At 43.3% G+C, this 23,008-nt stretch overlaps 1 protein-coding gene across 2 annotated transcripts in view; it reads left to right on the top strand.

Moving 5' to 3' along the window:
* Positions 1 to 23,008, top strand: part of osbp2b (oxysterol binding protein 2b) — a 96,833-nt gene that overhangs the window by 14,163 nt on the left and 59,662 nt on the right. Inside the window, exon 1 of one of the 2 annotated variants that reach the window (XM_015366227.2) lies at positions 14,265 to 14,298. The exons of the other annotated variant lie outside the window; for it this stretch is intronic. Within the exon in view, the coding sequence (XP_015221713.1) occupies positions 14,280 to 14,298 (19 nt within the window). The 5' untranslated portion in view covers positions 14,265 to 14,279. Of the gene's footprint in view, positions 1 to 14,264; positions 14,299 to 23,008 lie in introns of those variants that run through there. 2 annotated transcript variants of the gene reach the window in all.

Genomic DNA, 23,008 nt, shown 5'->3' with positions numbered 1-23,008 from the left:
GGAGAGAAGAGTCCCTGGGAATTATCATGCTTTCCTCAGTTTTGGTGTGTAAGGCGAAGAGGCTTTCAGATAGGCCAGATGGAGAAAATAGATGCGTTATTGTCCCTGTGAGGTGAGCTTGTGCAGAGCTTCCCAGTCTCCATCCTGGTCTTCATTGCAGCTTCACTACAGGTTCAACACTGTGCTTAAACCTACTCAAAGCTCAGAGATGTTAAGTTATTTAAGAAACACAGTTGTTAAAAGACAACTTCCTATTTGTACAATAGCTAAAACAGTTTGAATTAAACCCTTTATTAGGGCTACTACAGGATCAGTATTTTAATTAGGCGCTCGGCACGAACAAGGCCCAGCAGCCTATTATTGAGTTGTGATGTGTACGGTACTGTGTGTATATAAAAGCATACTAGTGTTCATGTTGAAAAAACATTGCTCGTACTTCTGACAGATTGCCACAAGAGGGCAGATTCTTACCACTGATACCAATCGAACCCTCCAGAGTCGCAGGATTGCAGAAGATACAGCTTGAGCCAGGAATCATTTCCTTCTAAACTACCCCACATTTTTGGAAGAATTGACAGTCTGGCACCTTTCTTATCTTTTAACTAGACAGGCAAAATAAAAATATAAAATATTATGATATTTATTATTGAATTAAAAATATAAAAATACCTTCTTTGGTGAAAAAAATTAATTCTTTGTTGCCCAAATGTCTGTATTTGTTTAAAAAAAACGTTTTTTTGAAGAAGTTCTCAATTTTCTGCTTTGTGCTTTCCAAATGTGGACACTGTGGTGGACAGTAAGCTGTTAATCCTTGAAGGAGAGAGCTGCTGTGCATTTCTGACTGCAGTCACAGGGGTGGCAGCATGGGCTGGGCTGAGGTGTTCGATATTCCCGAGACCCACAGATGCTGAACCAGTGGAAGGCCAGCCGCGGTCGGTCCTGCTGGTTTCCCTGATGAATTTTCTGTCGCCATCCACATGGGAAGTTGTCTGAATTGAAAAATGTGACGTGTCGAGGTGCTCGTCCTCATTCCCCCGCCCTGCTGTGATGCACAGAGAGAGCCTCTGGGACCCACGGAGGGACAGCCCTTCCCTTCTCACACAGGCTCCACGCAGGCCGGGAGAAATGGGTCTTTAAGCTTACAGGAAATGAAAGGAGATAACGATCCGGGAGATCACAGGCACTGACAAGCATCCTAGCAGAAAGAGCAATTACTCCGACAGCAGTAGGCCCTGCATGTCTTTTTGTCCAGGTACTGCAGGCGTTTAGCTTTCTAGATGAAGGCAGTAATTAAAGTGAGAAAATACCGCAGCTCGTGGTGTTTCTGCCAGATGCTGTGTTCGGTGACCTTTACCCACTGCTTGCTGTTGCCCTGCAGACTTGCTGATTGTCTAGGAAGTGAAATAAACAAGCAAGGATTTTTATGTGTGGGGATTATTTCTCTGCTTAAAGTGGAGTGCCCTTTGTGTGCTTCCCCTGGGCTTTTAAACACTCCTTTCCTTCCCCTCGGTGAGCTGGGAAATTTCAGCAGAGAGAGCACCGCAAAATCACATTAAGTGAGGTCAGATGAAATGTGAGATCAATAAGTCATGTAAAGATTCTTAGACAGAAAATGAGTAATATTTGTAGGAGACCACATGAAGCAAATCGATCATCAGTCGTTGGAAATATCTAAATCAAGATATTTCCAGGCATCTTGAGTAATTTAGATGGAGAGGGTTACATATAACAGGTCACATGACAAACACCAACACTGTCAGTTTATCAACAGAATGCAGGGCTTTATTGCAGCTATTTTCATAATGTCAAAAGCGTTCAATTTTTAATCGTCATTATCTTCCTGAAAATACACCACAGCATGCAGGTGGAAGACTGAGAAAAGCAGCTTTATTTAGATGATCATCTCTCATAAATTCCCAATTCTTTCATTGCTTTGAGCTCTTAGCCTGCAAAACAGTATTCATTCATTTATTGCTTTTTGTAAGTTACTTAAGAGACTCTGTCTCTGCTGCTGTGCAGTCCAGCTCAGCACCTAGTGACTCAGCGGAGCTAGTGGCTATTGACTGATGATTGAAAATTGTGCCTCGCTTTATATGGATCAAATGTGATTAATTGTTTTAACCAGTATATTTTTTCTTTTACCTGTATAATGTTAATCCTTTTGTTATTGTTCTTTGTGTGCTGTTCAGCCAGGGGTGTGATGGTTTTTGTGCCATCAGTGATTTTGTAATGTAAACAACCACGAGGGTTGTTTAAGAGTTCACTGTCAGCTCCCCATCACCTGCCTCCTAGTGTATTTGGTATGTGTTGTGTTTGCCTGCTGGGACCCCAGTACCCCTGTGTACTCCAGGCTAGGCTAAGAAGAACCTCCTGGAATTGATATTCTAGGAGAAATGAGCATAGCAACAGCCTCGTGTTCCTCCAAACCATCATTTAAATGTCTTAATTGAAGAAATAAACATGTTAGGAGGACTAGATTCACTCATCTACAACAGAGACCTACTCTATGTGTCTGCAAGGAGCTGGCAACATTGAAAAGTTGATGTCTTTGTCACAGACACATTTGCAGATGGGAAGGTTTCAGTGCTTCTCTCTCTGAGCCACACTGAAGGTCCCGGGGGCCACTGATGTGTTAGAATCAGGGAGCCCCTGGCTGTCTTGTGTGACTAGCAGCCGGACCCAGGGTCACAATGGCAGAGCCAGCCCACAGTGTCAGAACAATGTCTCTCATGGCTGATTTGTGATGCTTTCTTTAAATTATAATCATTTCTTAAAGCCCATGGATATATTTTTCTCATAGTTTAAAATGTAAGAACTTGGCAAACATCCAGAAGTTTGCTAAAAATGACCCAGTTTTAGACTTCTGGTGCTGTGGGCCTTAATCACCACACAGACTCGGGGCCCTGGGTCTCTGCCGTCCCCCGGAGACCCTGCACTCCCTGGACACCAGACTTGTCCACTATTAGAGTCTCCCCGTCTCTATTGGGAAGCAGATTCTCACTATGACCTCCGAGCTATGGGACTTTTTCCATTCTTTCCAGGAGCAGAACTTTTCCGGGGAGAACCTGGAATGTTTTCTTCTCTACTGCCCCATCCACGAAGTACTGTGCTCTTCTGCAGATGTCCGTCATCATGATTTTAGGAACTGCGGAGGTGTGCAGGGGAGACATGGTGGCAGGTGCTCCGGTTCCCTCCCACAGTCCAAAGACATGCTGGGAGGTTGATTGGCTTCTGGGAAACTTGGCTCCGGTGTGTGAGTGTGTGTCTGTGTGTCTGTCTGCCCTGTGATGGACTGGCGTCCTGCCCAGGGTCCACTGCTTGTGTCCATTGCTTGCCGGCGTCCCCAGCGACTCTGAATGAAGCAGTCAGGGATGGATGGATGAATCCCTTAATAATCCTGTATCTAAAGCTTCCTACTCTTCCCTTGAAATCCCTGACGCGAGAGAGGCCGAGCCTCGTGCCTCGTGCTCGAGCTGTGGTGCAGCGTGTGCCGGGCTCGGGCGGGAAGCGAGCAAGGTCGATGGAAGAGCTTCCTGCTTCCCGTGCCACGCAGTCAGAAGGCGCGGCTGGTTGTCATGGAGAGCGGAGCCTCTGAGGGCGCCATGTTACCATGGTGACTGCAGGAGATGCATCACACTGGGACGTATGTGTGGGTCACACTGCAGACTCGGAAAGGTAATCCTGAGCACGGATTAAAACGGGCAGGGCGGACTGTCTTTTGTTTCCTCTTATAGCTTTCCTTATGTGGGTTTGCAGAGGACTCCGAGTAGAGCGCTACAAAAGATCACACGTTTACTGGAAATCCATCCCTCCCAGTGCTATTTTCTGGTCCTGTGGGGAGTGGACTCCGGGTGTGGCAGGGCCGTTCCCTGCCTGAAACTGTGGTTGAGCCATGTTATTCAGGGAAAATGACCAGAGCCGAACTTCAAGTCGGTCAGCATGCGTAGGCTGCAGTAGGAACAGGTAAAGGTTTATTCCTGGCTGAAAGGAGAGTAAGACAGACGCAGCGTTTCGGCTGTTTCAGGTGTCACACCCTTGGTTATGTAAACAGGATAAGATACAATTCTGTTTGTACTTTGCATTAGATCCTCTGTTTCTGTAATTATTTTAAATACTTTACATCTATGAATGCAGTGTGTTGAGTTGCAGTACCACACTGAAACAGAAGGAGCCTCGTGATCAATCCGGGTTACAGAGAAAACAGCACATGAATACATGCAGCCTTTCTTCTCGCTTGATCCCACTATAACTCCCTGGGATCATTATTTCCTGACCTCTCTTTCTACTTTAAGTCCTGACTTGCTTTCAAGCAGAAAATGTGCTAATACTTTAATTAGTACTTTAATCAATTAGCCAGCCGTGAGGAAATGCAACATATTCCAGTTCTACAGTATAACTGGAATGAAAACTCTGATCTTAATCAGGTCAGGTGTGTGTGTGTGTGTGTGTGTGTGTGTGTGTGTGTTTTCATTACAAATTTTCAATTTGATAGCCACTGTCATTCATCAACTGTGACTTTTATTTCCAATTTTTGCAGATCGAGCTCCCAGCACATCACCATAAGTGGCAGCCTCTAGTGCTGTCTTCTCTGCTCAGCTCAGCTCTGAAGTTCCCTGCTGGTTACGCTTTTATATGGGCAAACTGCATCATCTGTCACATACAGTACATGAGTTTCTCATGGGTTTCCTCTGGGTGCTCTGGTTTCTCCTCACAGTCCAAAGACATGCTGGTGGGTTCACTGGCTTCTGGGAAAACTGGCCCTGGGGTGTGAGTGAGTCTGTGTCAGTCTGCCCTGCGATGGACTGCTGTCCTGTCCAGGGTGTACCCTGCCATGTGCCCGTTGCTGTTGGGATAGAATCAGGCTCCCCCATGACCCTGAATTGGTAGCTGTTAGGAGATGGATGGATATTTTTTTAATCGTTAACCACTTTAATTGTAGAAACTTTGGTAACTTTTGAATGACTGGATGATGTTACAAATTGGTGTGATAAAAACCATGTAGCCAAAATAAAAAGAGACATAGACATGCCAGGACCATGGTTACAAAGCTCTTCCTGTCAGCTCTCAAATCCTTCTTGGAGTCTTGCATTATTCTCGGCTGACTTCGCTACACTGCACTGTTCTCTGAGCTTTTGACTGAAGCCGTGTCTTAAAAACAGATAATCACGTTTGTATCTACAGAATAATGCCATTTGTAGAAATGGTTAAAATTGTGTGTGTTATATCATGTTGTCTAGTGTTCACACAGTACGGTAGTTCGAGCTGTGTTTTTTAGCTTCATTCAAGTAAAACCTGACTGAAACTCCTTCAGACGTGCTGGTTAAAATTTAGGTGCTGTTTCATGTCACATGTGAAGCTGTACGGTCAGGAGTTCAGTCTGTATAGATGTTCGCGTGCTCATTACATGAAAAATGGCTGAGCCCTTACATTGTGAGAATACAGTCTTCTGTGTTCAATTATTTATACACTTGAAAACTACAGTAGTTTTGAATGATAGGCTTGAACTCTTTTTTTTTCCCATTTCTGTCCTTTTCAGGGCAAAGTGATTGTAAACGCATAAGGCATTTGTCATAGACAGCTGAGAGCACTGTGACATTTTAACATTTAAAAAACTCAGCCTTTACTTGGGCTGTTAATTCTCTGCAGGATTTCATAAAGACTTGCCTCTGAGCACAACAGATGAGAATGGAGCATATAATTGCTCAAGTGAGAATGTTCAGATCTAGAAAAAAATGATTAAGATACCATTGAAAAATACTTTTAAATTACGTTTTGGGAGAAGAAACAAACAAAAGTGTCAAATCCAGCTAGCCTCTGAGCGCATTGCCTTGAGCCTGTGGTTGTGCCAGAGGAATAAAATGTCCTCTCAAAAGTATCTCTCAGGTCCAAGTGTGAACAAGCAACAGATGAGAAGTTATCTTTGTTTAAAATCCACATCACATGTCACATGACTTGCAATGACCACTTATCCAGTTCAGTGTCACAGTGGCCCGGAGCTCTTCCCAGCAAGCACTGGGCGACCGATAGTGGACAGGAAGTCAGTTCACCACAGGACACAGACACACACAATCACACCAGGGCCAGCTTGCCTAGGAGCTAATTTACCTACTAGGATTTTGTTTTTGGATTGTTGGAGGAAACTGGAGCACCTGGAGGAAACTCGCACAAACATGGGGACAACATACAGACTCCACACAGACAGCACCACAGGAATTGAACCCAGAGCCCCAGAGCTGCAGGACAGCAGTGCTGACCACTGTGCGACCCCACAAGTCTTATCCTTTTTTTTGCTTAAACATTAATATTGAAGATGTTGTAAAATCTACTTTGGCATTAGGATTTATGGGATTTAAAATATTGCTGTTTTAATATTTTGGAGCTGCGTCTCCCATGTTTCTATGTGATAAACATTGCTCTTTTAATAGCACCTTACTGATACAGTCGAAAATGTTTTTGTTTAAAGTAGAAATAATGTGTAAATGAAGGGGGTGTAAAATGTAGGCAGTTATGCAAATTGCTTTGTTTAAAGCAGGGGCAATTACCTTGTTGACAGATGCTATCCTGTACACTACTACGAAGGCTCATTAAGCTGCAGAGTAATCACAGTTGAATTGGACTGCAATTGCCATTTCATGTTTTAAAATGTATTTAAAAAATGCATTTTTTCAAATTAGTGGGAGGCAATTACCAAAAGTAAGTAGTAGTGTAATTTTAAGTCCTGTTATGAATCTTTTGCATCATATTACATTCAGACAAATCACAAAAGTATTTAACTTTAAATATGTAAGGTCAAGTGATATAAAAAATATACATGAATGACAGTCAAAGTATGTTAAGCAAGGTAAAAATGTAGGGGATAAAACATATAATTTCTTTTTAGTAATAATAGTCAAGTGATCAATTAAACTACGCTGCTTGCTGGTGAAATAGCAACTCATCCTAGACACAAAAATACATATTCAGTGATATTAAACATAGTTTAAAACAAAACTAGGCTCCAGTATTAAAAAAATATAGTTGTGTACTGTCCTGAAGTTTAAATCCCAAATCAATCAACTCAGGTTCCTGTTTTTTATTCGTGTTGCACTGTTTTACTGTTTAGGATCAGTGTTTGTCAGACTGTAGCACTGAATCACAGGAGTGGTATCTCAACTGTAATGCAGTTTGCCCCAGTAACACCTTGACCCATAGGGTCCAGTTGCAAATGCATCATTTTGGAATCATTCTGAACCCCTGGAGCTGGTACTGTCGCTCATCATTAGTCTGAACATGTAGGTGAATCAACAAAATGTGAAACCTGAAAACATAATGGTGTAATAGAGGTGTGAAGTACTTTGTGTTCTCATCACTTTGGTCACAATCTTCATATATAGACAGAAGACATATATAGACAAAGAAAAATATAGCCAGAAGGGTCCTATAATGAGCAGAAGTTAAGTCTATGCATCTTCAGTGTTTTTTTTTTTCTTGTAAAAGAAATGCACTAGGAGACGTGTGTTTTAGACCTGCTTAAAAAAAAAAGTCAAAATGAACCAGTGCTGTCAGATGATTTTTGTTCTTAAATAGTTTGTCTCGGGCTTTTAGGATTTATTTCAAAATTCTCCTGTCAGTGTTGATATAGCAAGTCTATTTTTTGTAAGTACCTGAATAACCAAGGTTAGAAGATCAGCAGGCTTTCTGTTTCCAGTCGAGTAGCTGTTATCTTATCCCTCTGTAGTCCTAATGTGAGTTTCAAGGCCCTTTTTTCTCTTCATTTCTGTTAATCTTTCAGAGGTTGGAGAGAGTGTTAATGCTCTCTTCTGTAGTACAGTACATAGGCAAAGTAAGCTCTGAGAGCTGTAAGTCCTGTTCTTTTCTGAATAAGATTCTTCTTCAGAATCCTGATTCCTGCTGTTGTCTTTTCTGGGCTGTGACAGACTCCTTGCGTGCCCACAGCAAGGTGGTGCTATGTGACTCCTAATAGCTCCTGCTTCTCGCTATGTAGTGATTTATCAACCGAGTTCACTGGTTTCTCTCCTGTGGAATTCCGGGAATAGTTTGTGTTACCTGGAATTTCCTGGAACTTAATGTCTTCCCGGTCAGGTACAGTAGGTTCTGTGCAACTTGAACCAGATTTTTCGGCTTCGATCTGTTTCCTTTAAACCTGCAGTGATGAGTCAGAAAGGTTACAGTACAGTGTGTTAACGCTGATTGGAGTGAAGTAGGAGTGAAGAGATTATGGGATAGGGAGCATCGAGGAAGGCCTGGAAACGTGCAAGCTTGGTTTGCAGGCAGCCAGTAATTGCAGACAAAAAAGTTCATGGAGAGTCATTCCAAAATGCACACGAGCAGAGTGTGTGGGATCAGCAGAAAGCCCACACTGACACCGCTGAACCCGTTAATTACAATAGGCCTGTATTAAATATGCTGTAAAGTGAAGACACTCAGCATCAGGCCTTGCAATGTCTTGAAAAAATGCCGCAAACGTGGTGGAAAAACAATGGAAATGATTATTTATGGAGTAATTTAAAAGCCATAGAAAGGATCTAAGCACCATCACACAGTTCCAAAAGCCATTGGTACCGAAGATCCTCTTCTCTGTTCTGCATTCTCACATGCGGTCTCCTTCAGAGGAGCTTGTGCTGGGTGAGGAACAGTAATGTGCCGCAGCAGCGGGGAAGACTGGAAAGCAGAAGCAGGCCAAGGGGAAGACCAGACTGCCAACGGGTCACGCACTATGCCATGAAGGTGTGACGATGAGGACGTTTTTTCTATCGAATTGGTCTGATTCATCAATCATTTCAGAGCGTGATCTTATGAAAAGCTGTGTCTCATTTGAATGAGGGCCCTTTGCCGAAAGGGGAGTGTGCCAGTGTTGCCCAGGGCAGATAATTGCAATGGTGCCTTGCTGCCAGTATTGCTTCTTATGCCTCATGCCTCTTAATCATCTTAGAGAATACTTTTCACTTATTGTTGCTGAAATAGTAGAATCCTAATAAGTAGGATCATGCAGATCCATTTAGTTACAGTGGGCAAAAAAAAGAATTTAGGTAAGAAGGCATAATTCTAAAAAAATCTCTTTTGGTTGTGCAACATTGATATTCCATGCTGTTTAACTCCACAATATAGGTGTCAACCCCATTGGATCACTGCCTGCATTCTCTGAGCCTGAGCTCAAGTGAGGTCGTTCTGACCTGAAATAGCAGATGTCTTTCAAGACCTCTCTTTCTTTCTAACTCGGGAAGGACATTGTGATGCAGCAGCTATTCATTTGACACAGCCAGCAACTGTGAGCTTTTGAACTACAGATAAAAAGCATTTAGGCTCACTTTTGCTTAATGCATGACTAGGCCAACAGGACAGAGGCGTTCTGAGGAACCAACGATAAAAACTGCACAATAAAAATGATCCGTTTTTTCTGAAAGACTGTTGTGCTCCTTGACCTTCTTTCATGTAATTTGTTTTGGAATGTGCTTTTTCTTCGTTTAATGTTTAATTTCTGTATATCCAATTAAAAATGGGAGTTTCTAGGAAGATGCAGTAGATTGCCTAGGTACACAGCTCGGCCGTACGCGAGGTGCAGTGTACACAAGCCGCGCTGTTTGTGAGGAGGAAGTTTGCATTGAGGCGCAGAAGCGTGCTGCTCCGTGAGCTCCCCCAGGGCGGTGTCTGTGTGTCGGGCAGGGTGTCGAGGGTCGGCTTTGCTCCAGGCTGCTGTAGGAGACGCAGACGCAGAGAGGGCAGACGTCTGTGTGGGAGGCTTCGGGTGACTGCCCCCGTGACGAGCCTTGTGAGCACGTCCACCGAGTGCCTGAATTGAAGTGAACGTTGCAAAGCTCGTTCTCCCGCCCGTCCCGCAGCTGTCTCCCTGTGCTGCGACATCTGGGTCGCGGATGTGGCGTGCCTGGTGGATCTTCTCAGATTCACCTTGTTCTACACTCGTTTTATTTACTGCTCTGCTTCCGATGTGGGTGCCCGCGGCCGTGCCTCTGCTCTGGCGCCTGTCCGTGGTGCTGAACTGCCGAGGCCCGCTGGGCCGGGCGGAGAACGGGGGGACTGATTGCCGCTGCCTGCAGTGGCCGAGAGGGATTTGCTTCATCGCGTCTCTTCCCTCTCTCTCTCTCTCTCTCATTCGCCATCTCTCGCCCTCCCTCCTCCCTCTCCTTCTCCCTCGCTCTCCCGTTCCCTCCCTCCCCGTCTCTGGAAGCCCTGTGCTGTTTACACTGAAAGCAGTCACAGCTTAGCAAGGCTGAGTCCGTAATCAAGTGACCTTTCTTAGCTTTTCACTAACCGGCTCGGAGAGAACATTCTGGGCTTCTGAACAGTCAGGACTGAGTGAGCACGGAAATCACAGGGGCTGCTGGTGCCAGGCAGGACCTTTCCTCTCCTTTTGTCTGTAAGTAAGAGCCTTTCATTCAACTCTGGAGTGGTCGTGCAGGGCAGGGAGGTACTATGGTGTGCCTGGGCAGCTCGGTGTGCTGTGGAGTTCAGGCAGTGTCTGACACTACAGACTGAAGGACCTCAGTACATCTGCCTCTGTCCGAGCAGCCTGGGGTGTGTGGCCCCAGGAGCAGCTGGTGTGTAAGCCCAAGAGTGTCTACGAGGAGCGTAAGGTAGATGTCAGGCTGTTTTTTTATGTGTTCATACTGATACGAGATTCACAAAGGTAAAGGGGTTTTTAGATCTTCAAGCACAGAATTGAAATTGCATTACGATTTCCAAGTTAAGTAAAAGGTGTCTTTTTATTCGGTTACAAAACGACACGGCAGTTAGAATGGGGGCTGTGGGAAAGGACTTTTACACGACGGAAAAGCTCTCCTGTGAGGGGCGAGCGCGCTGGTGTGTGTCTGCTGGTGTACTTTTCGTCAAGACACTGTTGCAATTCTCCAGTGACTTATCGCTTGGGAACTTGCAGCGTGTTTGTGTCCGAGGCAGTAATTGGTAACAAAAGCTGAATCTAGGAAAGGACCCAAGAGCTGGAAATGAAAAAAAAAAACAAATAGCTTGGAGAGAGTCACTGCGTTTCTCAGCTCATTGATTTTGAATAAATATTCTGGGTGATGTGCCTTCCCCCCGTCCCCACGCCCACCCCTTTCCTACCATCGCAGTTAGCAGAAGTGGATTTGGGAATCCAGGCTCTTAATGAGTTTCCTCTGCCGTTGATGAGTAAGCAGCTCTGCCCCTTGCCTTGTTAGCGATGCCAGAGACGAGCTCAGTAACTCCGCTGGAAGAAGACAATGTGCCTAAACTTCATTGGCCACCTCTGTCTCCGGCCTCATCAGAATGCCTTAGCGTTCTCCGGCAGCAGGCAAGGTCAGAGCGGAGCGGGCCGGGACCGCCGCTGTCGGGGGCAGGCGAAAGGCGGCTGCAGCCGAGCGCAGAGGGGGCTGCTTGTCGTTCTGCACGGCTGAAAAGGGGGACTTGTTTTCTGCCGATACATCTGCTTGACTCGGAGGCTTTGCTTTCTAACAGCTGGAGCTGGAATAAGGAGGCCAGTGAAGAAGAGCAGCTGGCAGAGCAGTCTTTAGGAAAGAGTATCATGATGTGGGAGGAGCTGGGGCTGCTGTTCTGGGTTCTGCCTGGCATTCCTGTTCCTACCTCAAAAGCAGATCACTGGTTTTGGCCTGGATCTTTGCTCAAAATGGCATCGCATCTATAGTTTAGATTGTCTCGTGCAGCTGATGATTGAATCATGATTACCCCACGGTGTGTTCAAAGTAAAGCTACTCTGAAATAAAAACCACCATCCTGCAGATACTGCTGGCTCGCAATCTGTTACTTAATGGCATGTATCCAATTAATCAAGGAGCTGGGTTATGTACAGTAGTTGAAAGCCTGAGTTGGAAATCAGAAGACTGTGCATTGCTGGAGAGAGGGAATTCAAGCCTTTCGAGTTTGAGGGGAGGAGTGACGGGTTAAGGATGAGCTAAGGTAGAGCTCTTGGTTATGCTGGACTAATCTAGTTTAGAGATCATGTGTTTTGAATCAGACAACCTTGAACTTGAATACCCTGAACACTTCATTTTGTTGTCTTTGCAAAAAATACTGGTTCAGGGGTAAAATTAAGTTGTCGGAATTTGAAACTTAGCAGAAGAGTATATGGTGCACATCCGTGCAACCTAAAATCTATTGAACCTGTTTAATGTGTGGCTGGTAGTATTCCTGTGGTAAAAGCTTGCTTCATTCATTAAAACAGAGGAGTAGATGCTTGGAACTGCACCCCCTAGTGGCCAATAATATTTAACCCAGGGCTTTACCAGAATATCTGCTTTGAACAGAAGAACCTGGCAGTACAGCTGCCTTGCAGCTCTGGTGCCCTCAGTCCAGTTCCTGGGGTGCTGTCTGTGTGGAGTTTGTATGCTTTCTTTTTGTTCACCAGGGTTTTCTCCATGTACTCCAGTTAACTTCCAGTCCAAAGACGTACTGGGAGGTTAATTGGCTTCTGGGAAAGCTGGCCCTAGTGTGAGTGTGTGTGTCTGTGTTCTTGTTGCCCTGTGATGGACTGGTGTCCCGTCCAGGGTGTAGCCTGATTTGCACCAGCTGCTTGCTGGGATAGGCTCTGGCTCCTCCACAGCCCCATACTGGATCAAGCAGATGGAAAATGGGTGGATTCTGATCATCAGTCCACTGGTGCAGAAGTGTTGTTGGAATACTGGACAATTATGCTTTGTTTGGGATGTTGATCACTTTGACAAGACAGATGTTGGGTTTGTTCACCATCGAATGTGAATAGAGAACCTAGACAGGCAACAAACCTCACATGATGAGCTTTTACTGTAAGTGCAAGTGTTGCTCAGGTTGTCTTTCTGTTCTATTCTTTTTGTGTCCTACCGTACATCTCCCAGATGGACAGGTAGTTGTGCATGCAGAAATTGAAGAAGTCAGCATAAAAGGTGCTTGCACTCGCAGCTTGCACTAACGACTGCTATTGACGATACAGAAATGGAGCAGTAATTTATTCTGCATCTTAAGTCTAGCACTTTCCCCTGTGCTCCATAGCAGGACAGCTTGTGCCTGCAGCGGGACACGGTGAAAGGTACGTTTCAGCTCTTATTTCGGAGTGTCCTAGGAGACTTTCTAGTCCTTAATGTAATCTAACTGGTATCTGCATACATTTGAGACTAGGTCATTTTTTTTCAACTTAACTTTATTTCGTGGTTTGGATATTTTTTACGTTCTTCTTAGAAGTGTTATCTGCTGTAGAGCCTTGTGCGAGGAAGCCTTTCTGCAGGGTACAAGCCTTGATTCACAGCTGCAAACCTGTCTTGCCAAATAAATGGATTTCTGCTGATGTGTTACTGAATATTGCACATGATCTCTGTTGCTTTTGATTAGACATGTTGTTTCAAGTGTACGGGATTAAGCTGGCATGCTAATGTAATAAATCAAGAACATGGCAAGGATTGTTCCAGATGTTTCCAAGAACTGTCCTAATTTGTTTTATTTTTTTGTCAGGGCAAGAGCCACAGATTTACAGACAGCAGTGCAGAACACTGATATCTTATTTGTGTAAAACGAAGGTGTTTTGTGTAATTGACCATTATAGACGCATTTTCAGTAAAGGTGTCTGTCTACTAAAGGTAGAGTAAAGGTACAGTAAAGGCTTTACTGTCTACAGTAAAGGTGTCTACTAATGTGGGAAAAATAAAGAAAAAAGCCATTAAAGTCAGTGCTTTCCTAAAGCTGTAATTATTATTATAACACAAAACTGTTGCAGAAGATTTCACTTGTGTAAGTGGTAACATTACATCACTACAATGGCCGGCAGAAAATAAAAAAAGTTGGAGAGGGGTTATTCCGAATTGTTTTAAATTGTGTATTTGGGCTGGACTGGGACAAATCAGCTCGTGAAATGAGAACAGCTGCCAGTCCCAAGTACCTGCTGTGAGTCTGTGGTCGTCGTCTGAACACTGAATAAGCTGCAGCGCCATTTCATCAGCATTCCGCTGAGGTCTTCTCTGTGATGACAAGGGGAGTGTTGCTCACAGGAAAGTTTTAATCTCATGTTCCCTGGATTGGGCTGATCTTTCACCATGATACTGCTACTCGCTCTGCACAAATTGGATTGCTGTAAAATCCTGGGCTTTAGGCTTATCTGATAGCCTGTCGTCTGTAGCACTTAGCCTGGGGATTAGTACACAGACACATTCTGCGTAAAGGATGTTGCCCATTGCCAAAGTCACAGAATGCTTGGGGCTGCACAGAAGGTTTATATGCAGTCCCATTTCATACTGCAAGAGTTATCAGGTCCGTGACTGCATAAATTAAAACTCTGGAAGATTCATTGCGATTGGCTGGTGATGCTAGGACACAGTGAGGGTAAGTCTAAAGCTTGTTGAGGATAGGTTTTATGGACTCATTGTTACCCATTCAGGAATAATTTTAACAGCGCTCTTTTATTTAATTAATCTTTTTGATTGTCATTAGATGGTGCCATTATCAAATCTCCTATAATTAAGTGGTAAAGAATGAATTTGGGCTGAAGAACCTGTTTCTGGCATATCTGTTACCCTGTAGGTTATGAGCATTTCTGCAGCGAGAAGCAAACATTTTCTGAAACAACTTCATATACTGTACTGTACGTACTAAAATACCTCAAATAGAAGTTAGAAAAAGCCATTTCCACTTGTGCATTGTTTTTTTTTTTTAACTTGGGCTCCTGCATTTCATTAGTGATGTACGTTCCCTGTTAGGATGTATCTAATGAGCAACGTTCCTCCAGAAAAGATGTTTTAAAGCGGGGAAGTCAGGTTGGGACGGTTCTGTATCACAATCAGTTTGAACCAGAACATCACAGATTACTATGCAATTCTGAAATAGTTCCCTTATCAAGATCTTACAGTGCAGATCCTTTGCAAGAATGCTATAAAATGCTACTACTCTAAGCTTGTGTAAAGATTAATTTTAATGTTAGAGGAGAGGTCAGAAATCATATTTCAAAGAAAATCCCTTGAGATTTAAGCGATTTGAGCCCCTTCATATCCGCCCAGAGATGAGGAAAGGCGCCGGCTGCCAACAGGAGTGATGACGATGTGAGCTAGAGAAGAAGATGCAGAACACTGTATTGATAACAGCACTATCTGAGCCCTTCTTTCCATCCAGACCGAGACGGCAGTCCTAGATTACGTGGGAGGGAAGTTTTGGGATCTATGCTGCGGCTTATTTGCAGGAGCTGTTTCTGAGCAGGTATGAGACAGCAGTCTGTGGCTAGACAGAGTGGAAACATGTCTGGATAATTAGCAGAGAAGGGGGCTTGTCAGAACACAGTCTCTTCTCTGCTTTAACGACTATTAATGGGGAGGTTTTTTGGTCATCAGATTTAGAGCAGATGCACCTACAGCTCCGCCCATCTGCCTGCTATGTTGTCATTTTCCACCAAGCAGACAGGGACACTGGTGGAATTTGGCACTTGTGAGCAGTGCTGGGGCTCAAAGGACAGGTGAGCTTGTGCGCCGGTCTCTCACATTGCACAGCCGCTGGACAGCGGCAGCTAGCGGGAAGGGAAATGTAGAGCAGTGAACATCTACGATCAAACTGGTCTTTCAGGTAGGCTGGATTTATCCTGGTCACGAGACTCAAATCCTCTGCTCTTGTGAAATGTCCTGTGAAGTATTTAGTATTTAAACATGTACAGGACTTAATCCAGGCCTCTTTGTGATTCCTCTCCAGTTTCAGAAAGTCTGCGCTGCGCCTGTACAGTCTATAGCTCATGAGGGAGGAGTGGATAGGCAGATTGGAGCTTGCCACAGGGCATAGGCCATAGGGCAATAATGACACCTCATTATTTCACTTTTCTTACAGTCCTGGCACTGTGACATTTTCTAAACAAAATGTGATAATCAAGGAGACCAAGAACATATTGGGATCTCCTGTCCTGCAAGAGACTTAATTATAGTAATTTATCAAAAAGCTTTCTTTTTCATTTAGTTTGAATGAAATTTGTAAAACTAGCAAACCCAGCGATAATGTAGATTTAGACTATACTGAGGCTCGACAGATGACTTTTCCCTGCTAGAAATTCCTGTCAGATCTCCCCACTGCCTCCAGATGACAGGGAAAACCTTGCGCTAATGAACAGCAAATGAGGACATGCCACCTGAGCCGAGGCATCATGGGAAAACCGCGAGGCAGACTTGTGGCCCAGAGCCAATAGCGGAGGAGACTGCTTGTTACTGGAGAACATGTGCGCTGATGAGGTTCAATTTCCGTGTGCAGTGTGAGGATGGACAGTTGGCTTTTCCTGATGTCTCTGTACAGTAAATACCCGCCCAAGCTCTGGGACGCACTGTTTAAATACAGGAACAAGGTGTCATTGAAGACTTTGACTTTGGACTTTTCCCCAGCTGCTCTCGTTTTCCCCCCATTTCCCAGAGATATACAGTACAGGCTGACTTTGACTGTCAAGTACAGGCTATTTTGTCTCACAATGCTCATGATTTTCTAACAGTTAGCTTGGAATGCCTTCCAGGGGGAACTGCTTGTTCGTTGTGGTCATTTTGTAGTGAGCTGTTTCAATAATTAGGGTTGATGTGGTAGCCAAAGTCTCTCTGAAAGCTTACCAGATCATAGACTTTCATTACAGAGCTGTATTTAGGGGAACTGTTGTTCATAAAACTGTTGCATTCATTGTAATTTTTTCCATTTTGGTACACAGGAAATTGTTCTATCATTGAGTTGCTCATTCAGATGTATAAAGAAATGTATGTGAATTACACAGAGTTATTGAAGCATGCAGTACGTCTTAATTGAGCATAAAGAATGCAAAATATCAAAAGTCCTTTTGGTCCTCTCTCAATATCCTCCACGTGTTTTGAAAGTGATTCACCCTCAGCAGTGTGGCGTGTGAGAGAGATCTAATTGATGCTTTCAGGATGTCAGAATGAATTAACAGTGTTGAGAGTCTGAGCTGGCCAGTACTTCAGATTTTGATTCTTCCACAGAACTCTGAGCAATAAATGAAGTGCTAAACGTAGATTTGAAATGTAAGGAAGCTTTTTTTGCTCAAAGGTGTTAGGAGTTATTTAGATTGAATAACAGTTGAAGTCTGTTATCTTGTAGGGATGGGGATTCCCAGCGTGTGGGCTTCAGTTTATATAATTATTCTACACACTGGTCTGGATTTAACAAGAGCTTGTTTTCATTGATCATGGAGGAGGAGAAACAGAGTCAGAAATCAACTCCTTACCCCTTCAGCCAAAACATAACTCTTAATGGACATACAAAAAAAAACACATCTACGTGTGTTTTGGATGTCCACAGAATACAAATAAAAGTAAGTACAGTATGCAAGGTCAATTTGGCCTACACACCTTTAATTCACATCTCCAAACAACATTTTCATCAGTTTATTCTTGAGTGATGCTCTCATTGTATTTTAATTTCTTTTATTGTAAACCATCAATTGTTTTGTATTGGAATGAATACTGCAATTTCACTGTCAGCACTAATATCAGGGAAAGGCTAAATAACTTTAAGATTAAACAGATTTCTAGACAAGTTCAGCTACAGTAAATTCTTAGTTTTCACTGTTTTTACCACAGATTTGAATTAAATTACATGACTTGCGCTTTTGACACATTTTATCAAACCCATTTTTCTAGGCTAATTCTAGTTATAGGTGAGACTCACTGGCTGTGTGTGTGACTGGAGACCTGTACAGAGGACATTTTCTCAGCCCCTGTAATTCTCACAGTTTTCCATATGTATTCAGCCACACAGTACATTGTATTTGAACAGCTGTCATAGGTTAATATCTTCTTAAAGAACAGAACAAATCATTTCCTTGCGTACAAGGATAAATACTTTTATCTATACATTGGCTATACTTCCTGAGAAAGTCTTGCTTGGTAAAATGGGGAATATGGTATTTTAGCATAAGCCTAGAGAAGCAGTTGCCCCATTTTGTATTGGATAGTCCAGTTATAATTAATTAGCGTTTTCACTTATTAGCCTAAACAATAAACTTAGGAAATACGAAACATTACTTTGGACAAGCAAGATTAAAACACTGCTTGTTTCAGTACAGAATGACTCTCACAATTGCTTTCATTCTTTTCCTTGTTTTCTTTGCTGTGACTTTTCTGTGCTGATACACGTCTTGAGACATTTTTGTTCGATGGTAGCAGTATCCTGGAAAACAGAAAATCACAAAGGACACACGCTGTAACAGAATTGGCTAAAGAAGCTAAATCACGATAGAGGAAGAACGATATGCGATTTTCTTACGAATGTTTCACCTGCATATATCCATTCAGCCTTTTCAGATATGGAACTGTCTCTGAATTTATAAGGCGGGAAGATCAAAAGAAAGATTTAATTGAAAATGTAGTGTTTTGCTATGGTATAGAAACTGAACTTCTCCATTCCAGTAAATTCTTGCTACCATTTCATTGTGAATACTAAGGACAACCCTGACACTGTGGTGCCCTTGAGATAGTGAGATACTTGACCATTTTCGCATCTAAACTCGTCATTTTAGTTGATGTGTAGCGCTGTGGCTCCCTTTGTCAATCACATGTACACGTATGCAAACGATGATTGCGACGGCTCAATGCGAAATCCCGACAGTTGTTATACTGACGTGCACTTTGGATTATTTGGGTGTTCGTTTCAAGCTCTCAGTACACTCAGACACATGAGGTAGTGGACATAACGAATGGAAGAATGCATCAGTGAAGTCCCTGGCTGCAGCTGCGCACGAAGACTGGCAGAACATCCCACAGCAGTTTGACCAGAGGCTGATCAGGTCTGTGCATCAGTGCTGCCACAGGCAGTGTGAATGCTCACAGATGTTATACTAACATTGAAATGTGATCGTTTTAATAGTGTGTCTTGTGTCAGGCAGAATGTGACCTTCATTTTTGTTGACATTTTGTGTGGTTTTGTTTAATGCTGTGTTAAAAATCCTTCATATAATCCATCGGATCTGAGTGTTGAATTTCAGTTGTTCATCATTATGCAATTATTCTAATGCTGGCAACACTGGCAGATAGCAGCGAATGAATTATTATCCTTGACTTTACAGAACGGTCATGCAGAATGGCTCCCTAGAGGGTGGTTATACAGAAACAGACTCATGGTAATAGGGGCTGGCTTCCTTTATCCCTGTAGTACCATTGGGCTACAGTAGAAGGATCCTTAGTGTCATTTATCATATAATGTGCATATATATATATATCATATATATGTTTATAATATAATGTGTTTGAGTAATCATAACATCCTTGTGTTAAGCATCAATAAGTATAATAAAGAGCCCATTATTATGTATTAACTCAATAGTCCAGAATAACTTGAGGGAGCAGATGCTTGCGTGTGATCGAACAGCAGCCTCAAACAGAAAAGGCTGTCCAGCTCATCAAGGACAAACAGGGCGTCCTCAGATTAAACACGGCTCTGTCATGAGCATAGGACTTGAGCTCTTATATTTCCCTGATGGGGGGCTACTGGGTAAGCAAAGTAATAAAGACAGAGATATGCCAGCAGTGGAAACCTCTTAGCTAAATACTGACTAAACCAGAGGCCGTGGGTACTGTAGTAAAACAAAATAAATTTGAATGCATTACTGAGTGAACCCTATGGGCTCTATTTCAATAGTAAATACTGTAGAAATGCCCCAGTTGGCAATATCACCCTGAAACACATTAATAAACACTTAAGGCAGTATGATTATCTAACTGAATGTTGTAGTGGTCAAAACCTGGAAATATGGAGTAGTTCTATATAGAGTATCCAGTAGTAAAGAAAAAAAGATTAACTGCTTATAACATGAGAGAAATGTCAGCTTTTTGATTACGACGGTTACTGTACTTTCTGTAATTTCAGTTGTCTCTAAAATAGGAAAGAACATTTTGGACTATTCCTTTTTATAAGCAGTTAGCTTGATATATGTGAGCCGGTGTAGTACAAATAAGCAGCATCCTAATTGTTAATTAGGCTGCAAGAGAAGTTCTGTATCATCAGTAAGTGACTTCAAACAAAACCCAAATTGTAAACAAAAGAATTAAACACCAGGGATCTCTTCTTATGTTAAATAACATTTTTTATGGGTTTCTCCTGTTTGAATTGGTTTCTGATGGTTTAAAACATGTTTAAAGGGGTGATTATTCAGGATTCCCTTTAAAACAGCATCAGTCTCATTAGATATGACACTGCATATGGGCCGGGCAAAGTGTTTGCATGCTCTTGAGCCCCTACAGTACTGTATGTGCTATTGGAGTAGACTTTTAGGACAGGTTGTTGTTCAGGGTAAAACGAAATGATAAGAGCTGCTGAGTATCATTATCGTGAGAGCAAACCTAGCTTTTCTGGTGCAGCGAATGTGGGCGAATGCAGACCCCTATGGGTGTAATTGCTGTCATTAGTGGGTTTTTTTTAATCCATCTGGCTATTTCTAACTGCAGGAGTATGCCAGAGTCCATTGCTTTTCTCATGTGCCTTGAAAGAACTGAAATGTGTTAAATGGTGTCTTTTCCAGATGGTCAGCTGCCAGAGTGTCGGTGAGTCGCTTCTACTTGTGACCCCTGACTATGCCAGGAGCTCAGACTGTGTTTAGTTTGATTTTTGGGGTGTAGGAAAGCAGATACTGAAGAACTGGACCTCTGGGAGCCGTCTGGCACACGGTGGTGCCGTGGTGATCATTGCTAGCTCGCAGTGCTGGGCCCTGGGGTGCTGTCAGCGTGGAGTGTGTATGTTCTCGCTGTGGTCGCCAGGGTTTCCTTTGGGTGCTCTGGTCTCCTCCACCAGTACAAAGGCGTACTGGAAGAGTCATTGGCTTCTGGGGAGAATCGGCCCTGGAGTGGGTGTGTGTCTGTGGTGGGCTGGAGTCCCGTCCCGTACCCTGCCTCGCGCCTGTTGCAGCCCGGAATTGGAGGATGTGATTAGAAAGCGGATGGATTTGGCCTCCGTGTGTCTCGGGAACCTTGCAATCAGGAGTTTGTGATGAACACGTTGAGCAGCACTTCCATCACCTGCTCCTACACCAGCACATGTACTGGTCCCCCCATGTGTTCTCTTGTGCTGCCTGTGTGCCTGTTTGTGCTGTAAAGTGTTGCTTTTGTGCTACTTTGGTTTCTAAAATGATAGAGATTCTGATACGCCCCTCCCCAATGAACTATAGTTAAACTAAGGCGAAGACGAAAGACCCAATTTCAGGGGTGCTCTTCCTCCAGAATACAAGACAATAGAAGTACAAACAGCAACTGCTCATGTAGCGCAGGTGTTTCAGTGTGTTGTCTCGTTTTACTGTCAGGAGACATGCTACTGTAGGGTTCCACTTTTAGATTTTTGCTGTGCAGAAAATACTATAACAAAACACTAACCTTGAAAGGGAACAGTTTTGTATTTGCTGATGTTGATGACTAGTAGTTGCTTTCTTTGTCTTTCCAAGAGTAGATCTTCCCCATTTGAAATAATAACTGCCAGTTGTCTGTTTCCTGTGAGTGGGCATGTGTGAATTAATCATGATATTAAAACTGTCTTGAATCTCCTAATTAAACCACGAGGAGGAATTTATCTTCTTAACCTTTATATCTTCATGCTTAGCAGCTTTGTAGTTTTAAATGGTGAAGGATAGTTTGAACTGCTGACCGCTTAAGAATCGTTTACTTAAAAAGGTTAAAATGGGCAGATTAATGCAACTCCTTAGATTAAAGGTCTGCTGCTTTATTGTGGCATTTTGTGGGCAGCTAATACTTAAATGTAGAAAAGTTCTAGTTTACTGTAATATACACTAAAGTATATCAGTTCTAGTCCTGGCACTGCTGTACAACATTGTAAATGCTCCCACCACACAAATGAAGACTTCAATAATATTTCAACTGAACAAGTGTTGGAGGAGAAGGACATCCACATTTTCATTGAAATATGACTTTTATACAACGATTTTTACAGCAGTTTTTTTAGTAAAGCAGGTATTAGGGAAACATGGTTTGTTATAGTTTGTATTTGTGTGCATTGATGTTATGTACAGTATGTGTATCTTGACTGTCTGATAGCATCTCTGTCAGAGAATGCACAACTTAAATTACAGTTTCTAACCTTTCAGAGCTTGTAGATCACTGAATCCTGAAACTAAAGTTAACTTACCATATGTGAAACAATAGCTTATCACAGAGCTGTGACCTTTGTTATGTATGTACTGTACTGTATAATGTCCATGTCTCCATCAAGGTGGTAGTACTCAATACTGCTTTGAGGCACACAGCGTATGAAACAATCCTGTAATTCAAATAATGCAGTAGAGTACAAATTAAAAAGCTGGAGGTTTCGGGGCAGCATGAAGAGTTGCACAGTAAGTAAAAGGGTGAATACTCTGTTCAGAGAATTTTACATCCAGGAGCACAGCTGATTCAGTCTGTCACTGGACGATGCCAAACCACTCATCAGGGCACTCATTATTGTAGCTATAAATGAGGCAGCAGGGAGTGACGATTTGGGAAGTCCGCTCATTTCTGAGAAAAGAAAACTCTTTCTGAATAAAAGAATAGCAGAAGGATACGTAGCCTTTGCTTCTGATGACGTTCTCGAAGAAGTAGGTGTAGCAGGAGACCGAGAGCCAGGCTGTACCCTTGTTGATGCCGACAGCACTGATAGACTGAGGAGCGCAAGTTGCCTGCTGTGGACAGAGCCGACAGAGGTGACCTGCAGACTCCCACTCTGGACTGCTTCACCGGTTCCACTTCTCAGAAGTGTGAACGTCACTGCAAGCTCAAGCTCAGCCCTGTTTAAAAGGCGCGAGCGATGTGTCAACGTGAACACCCGAGTCTTTCATAAGCAGCCTCTTCTGGCTCAGCGTTTCCCACCTTGTTTTGTGGTTGTTTTTTTGCTGCCTGTGTGCAGCACCCTGCGCATGTCCGCACTGCGTGTCACCTGCCAGGTGTTCCCCAGTGGGAGAGAGTCTCTCTACTCTCTACCTGTGCCTGGGTTCGTTTCCAGCCTGCTGGGATCTTTTCCCCGAGCAGTTAAGTATTGACTTGTGTTGTCAAGTATGGTGGGGGGAGGATAGGGGAGGGGGGGAGTGGTGCATGCT

Source organism: Lepisosteus oculatus, chromosome 22, assembly GCF_040954835.1.
Source record: "Lepisosteus oculatus isolate fLepOcu1 chromosome 22, fLepOcu1.hap2, whole genome shotgun sequence".
Lineage (NCBI taxonomy): Eukaryota > Metazoa > Chordata > Actinopteri > Semionotiformes > Lepisosteidae > Lepisosteus > Lepisosteus oculatus.
The sequence above is the reverse complement of the archived record's forward strand: the minus strand, read 5'-3'. Positions and strand labels throughout refer to the sequence as shown.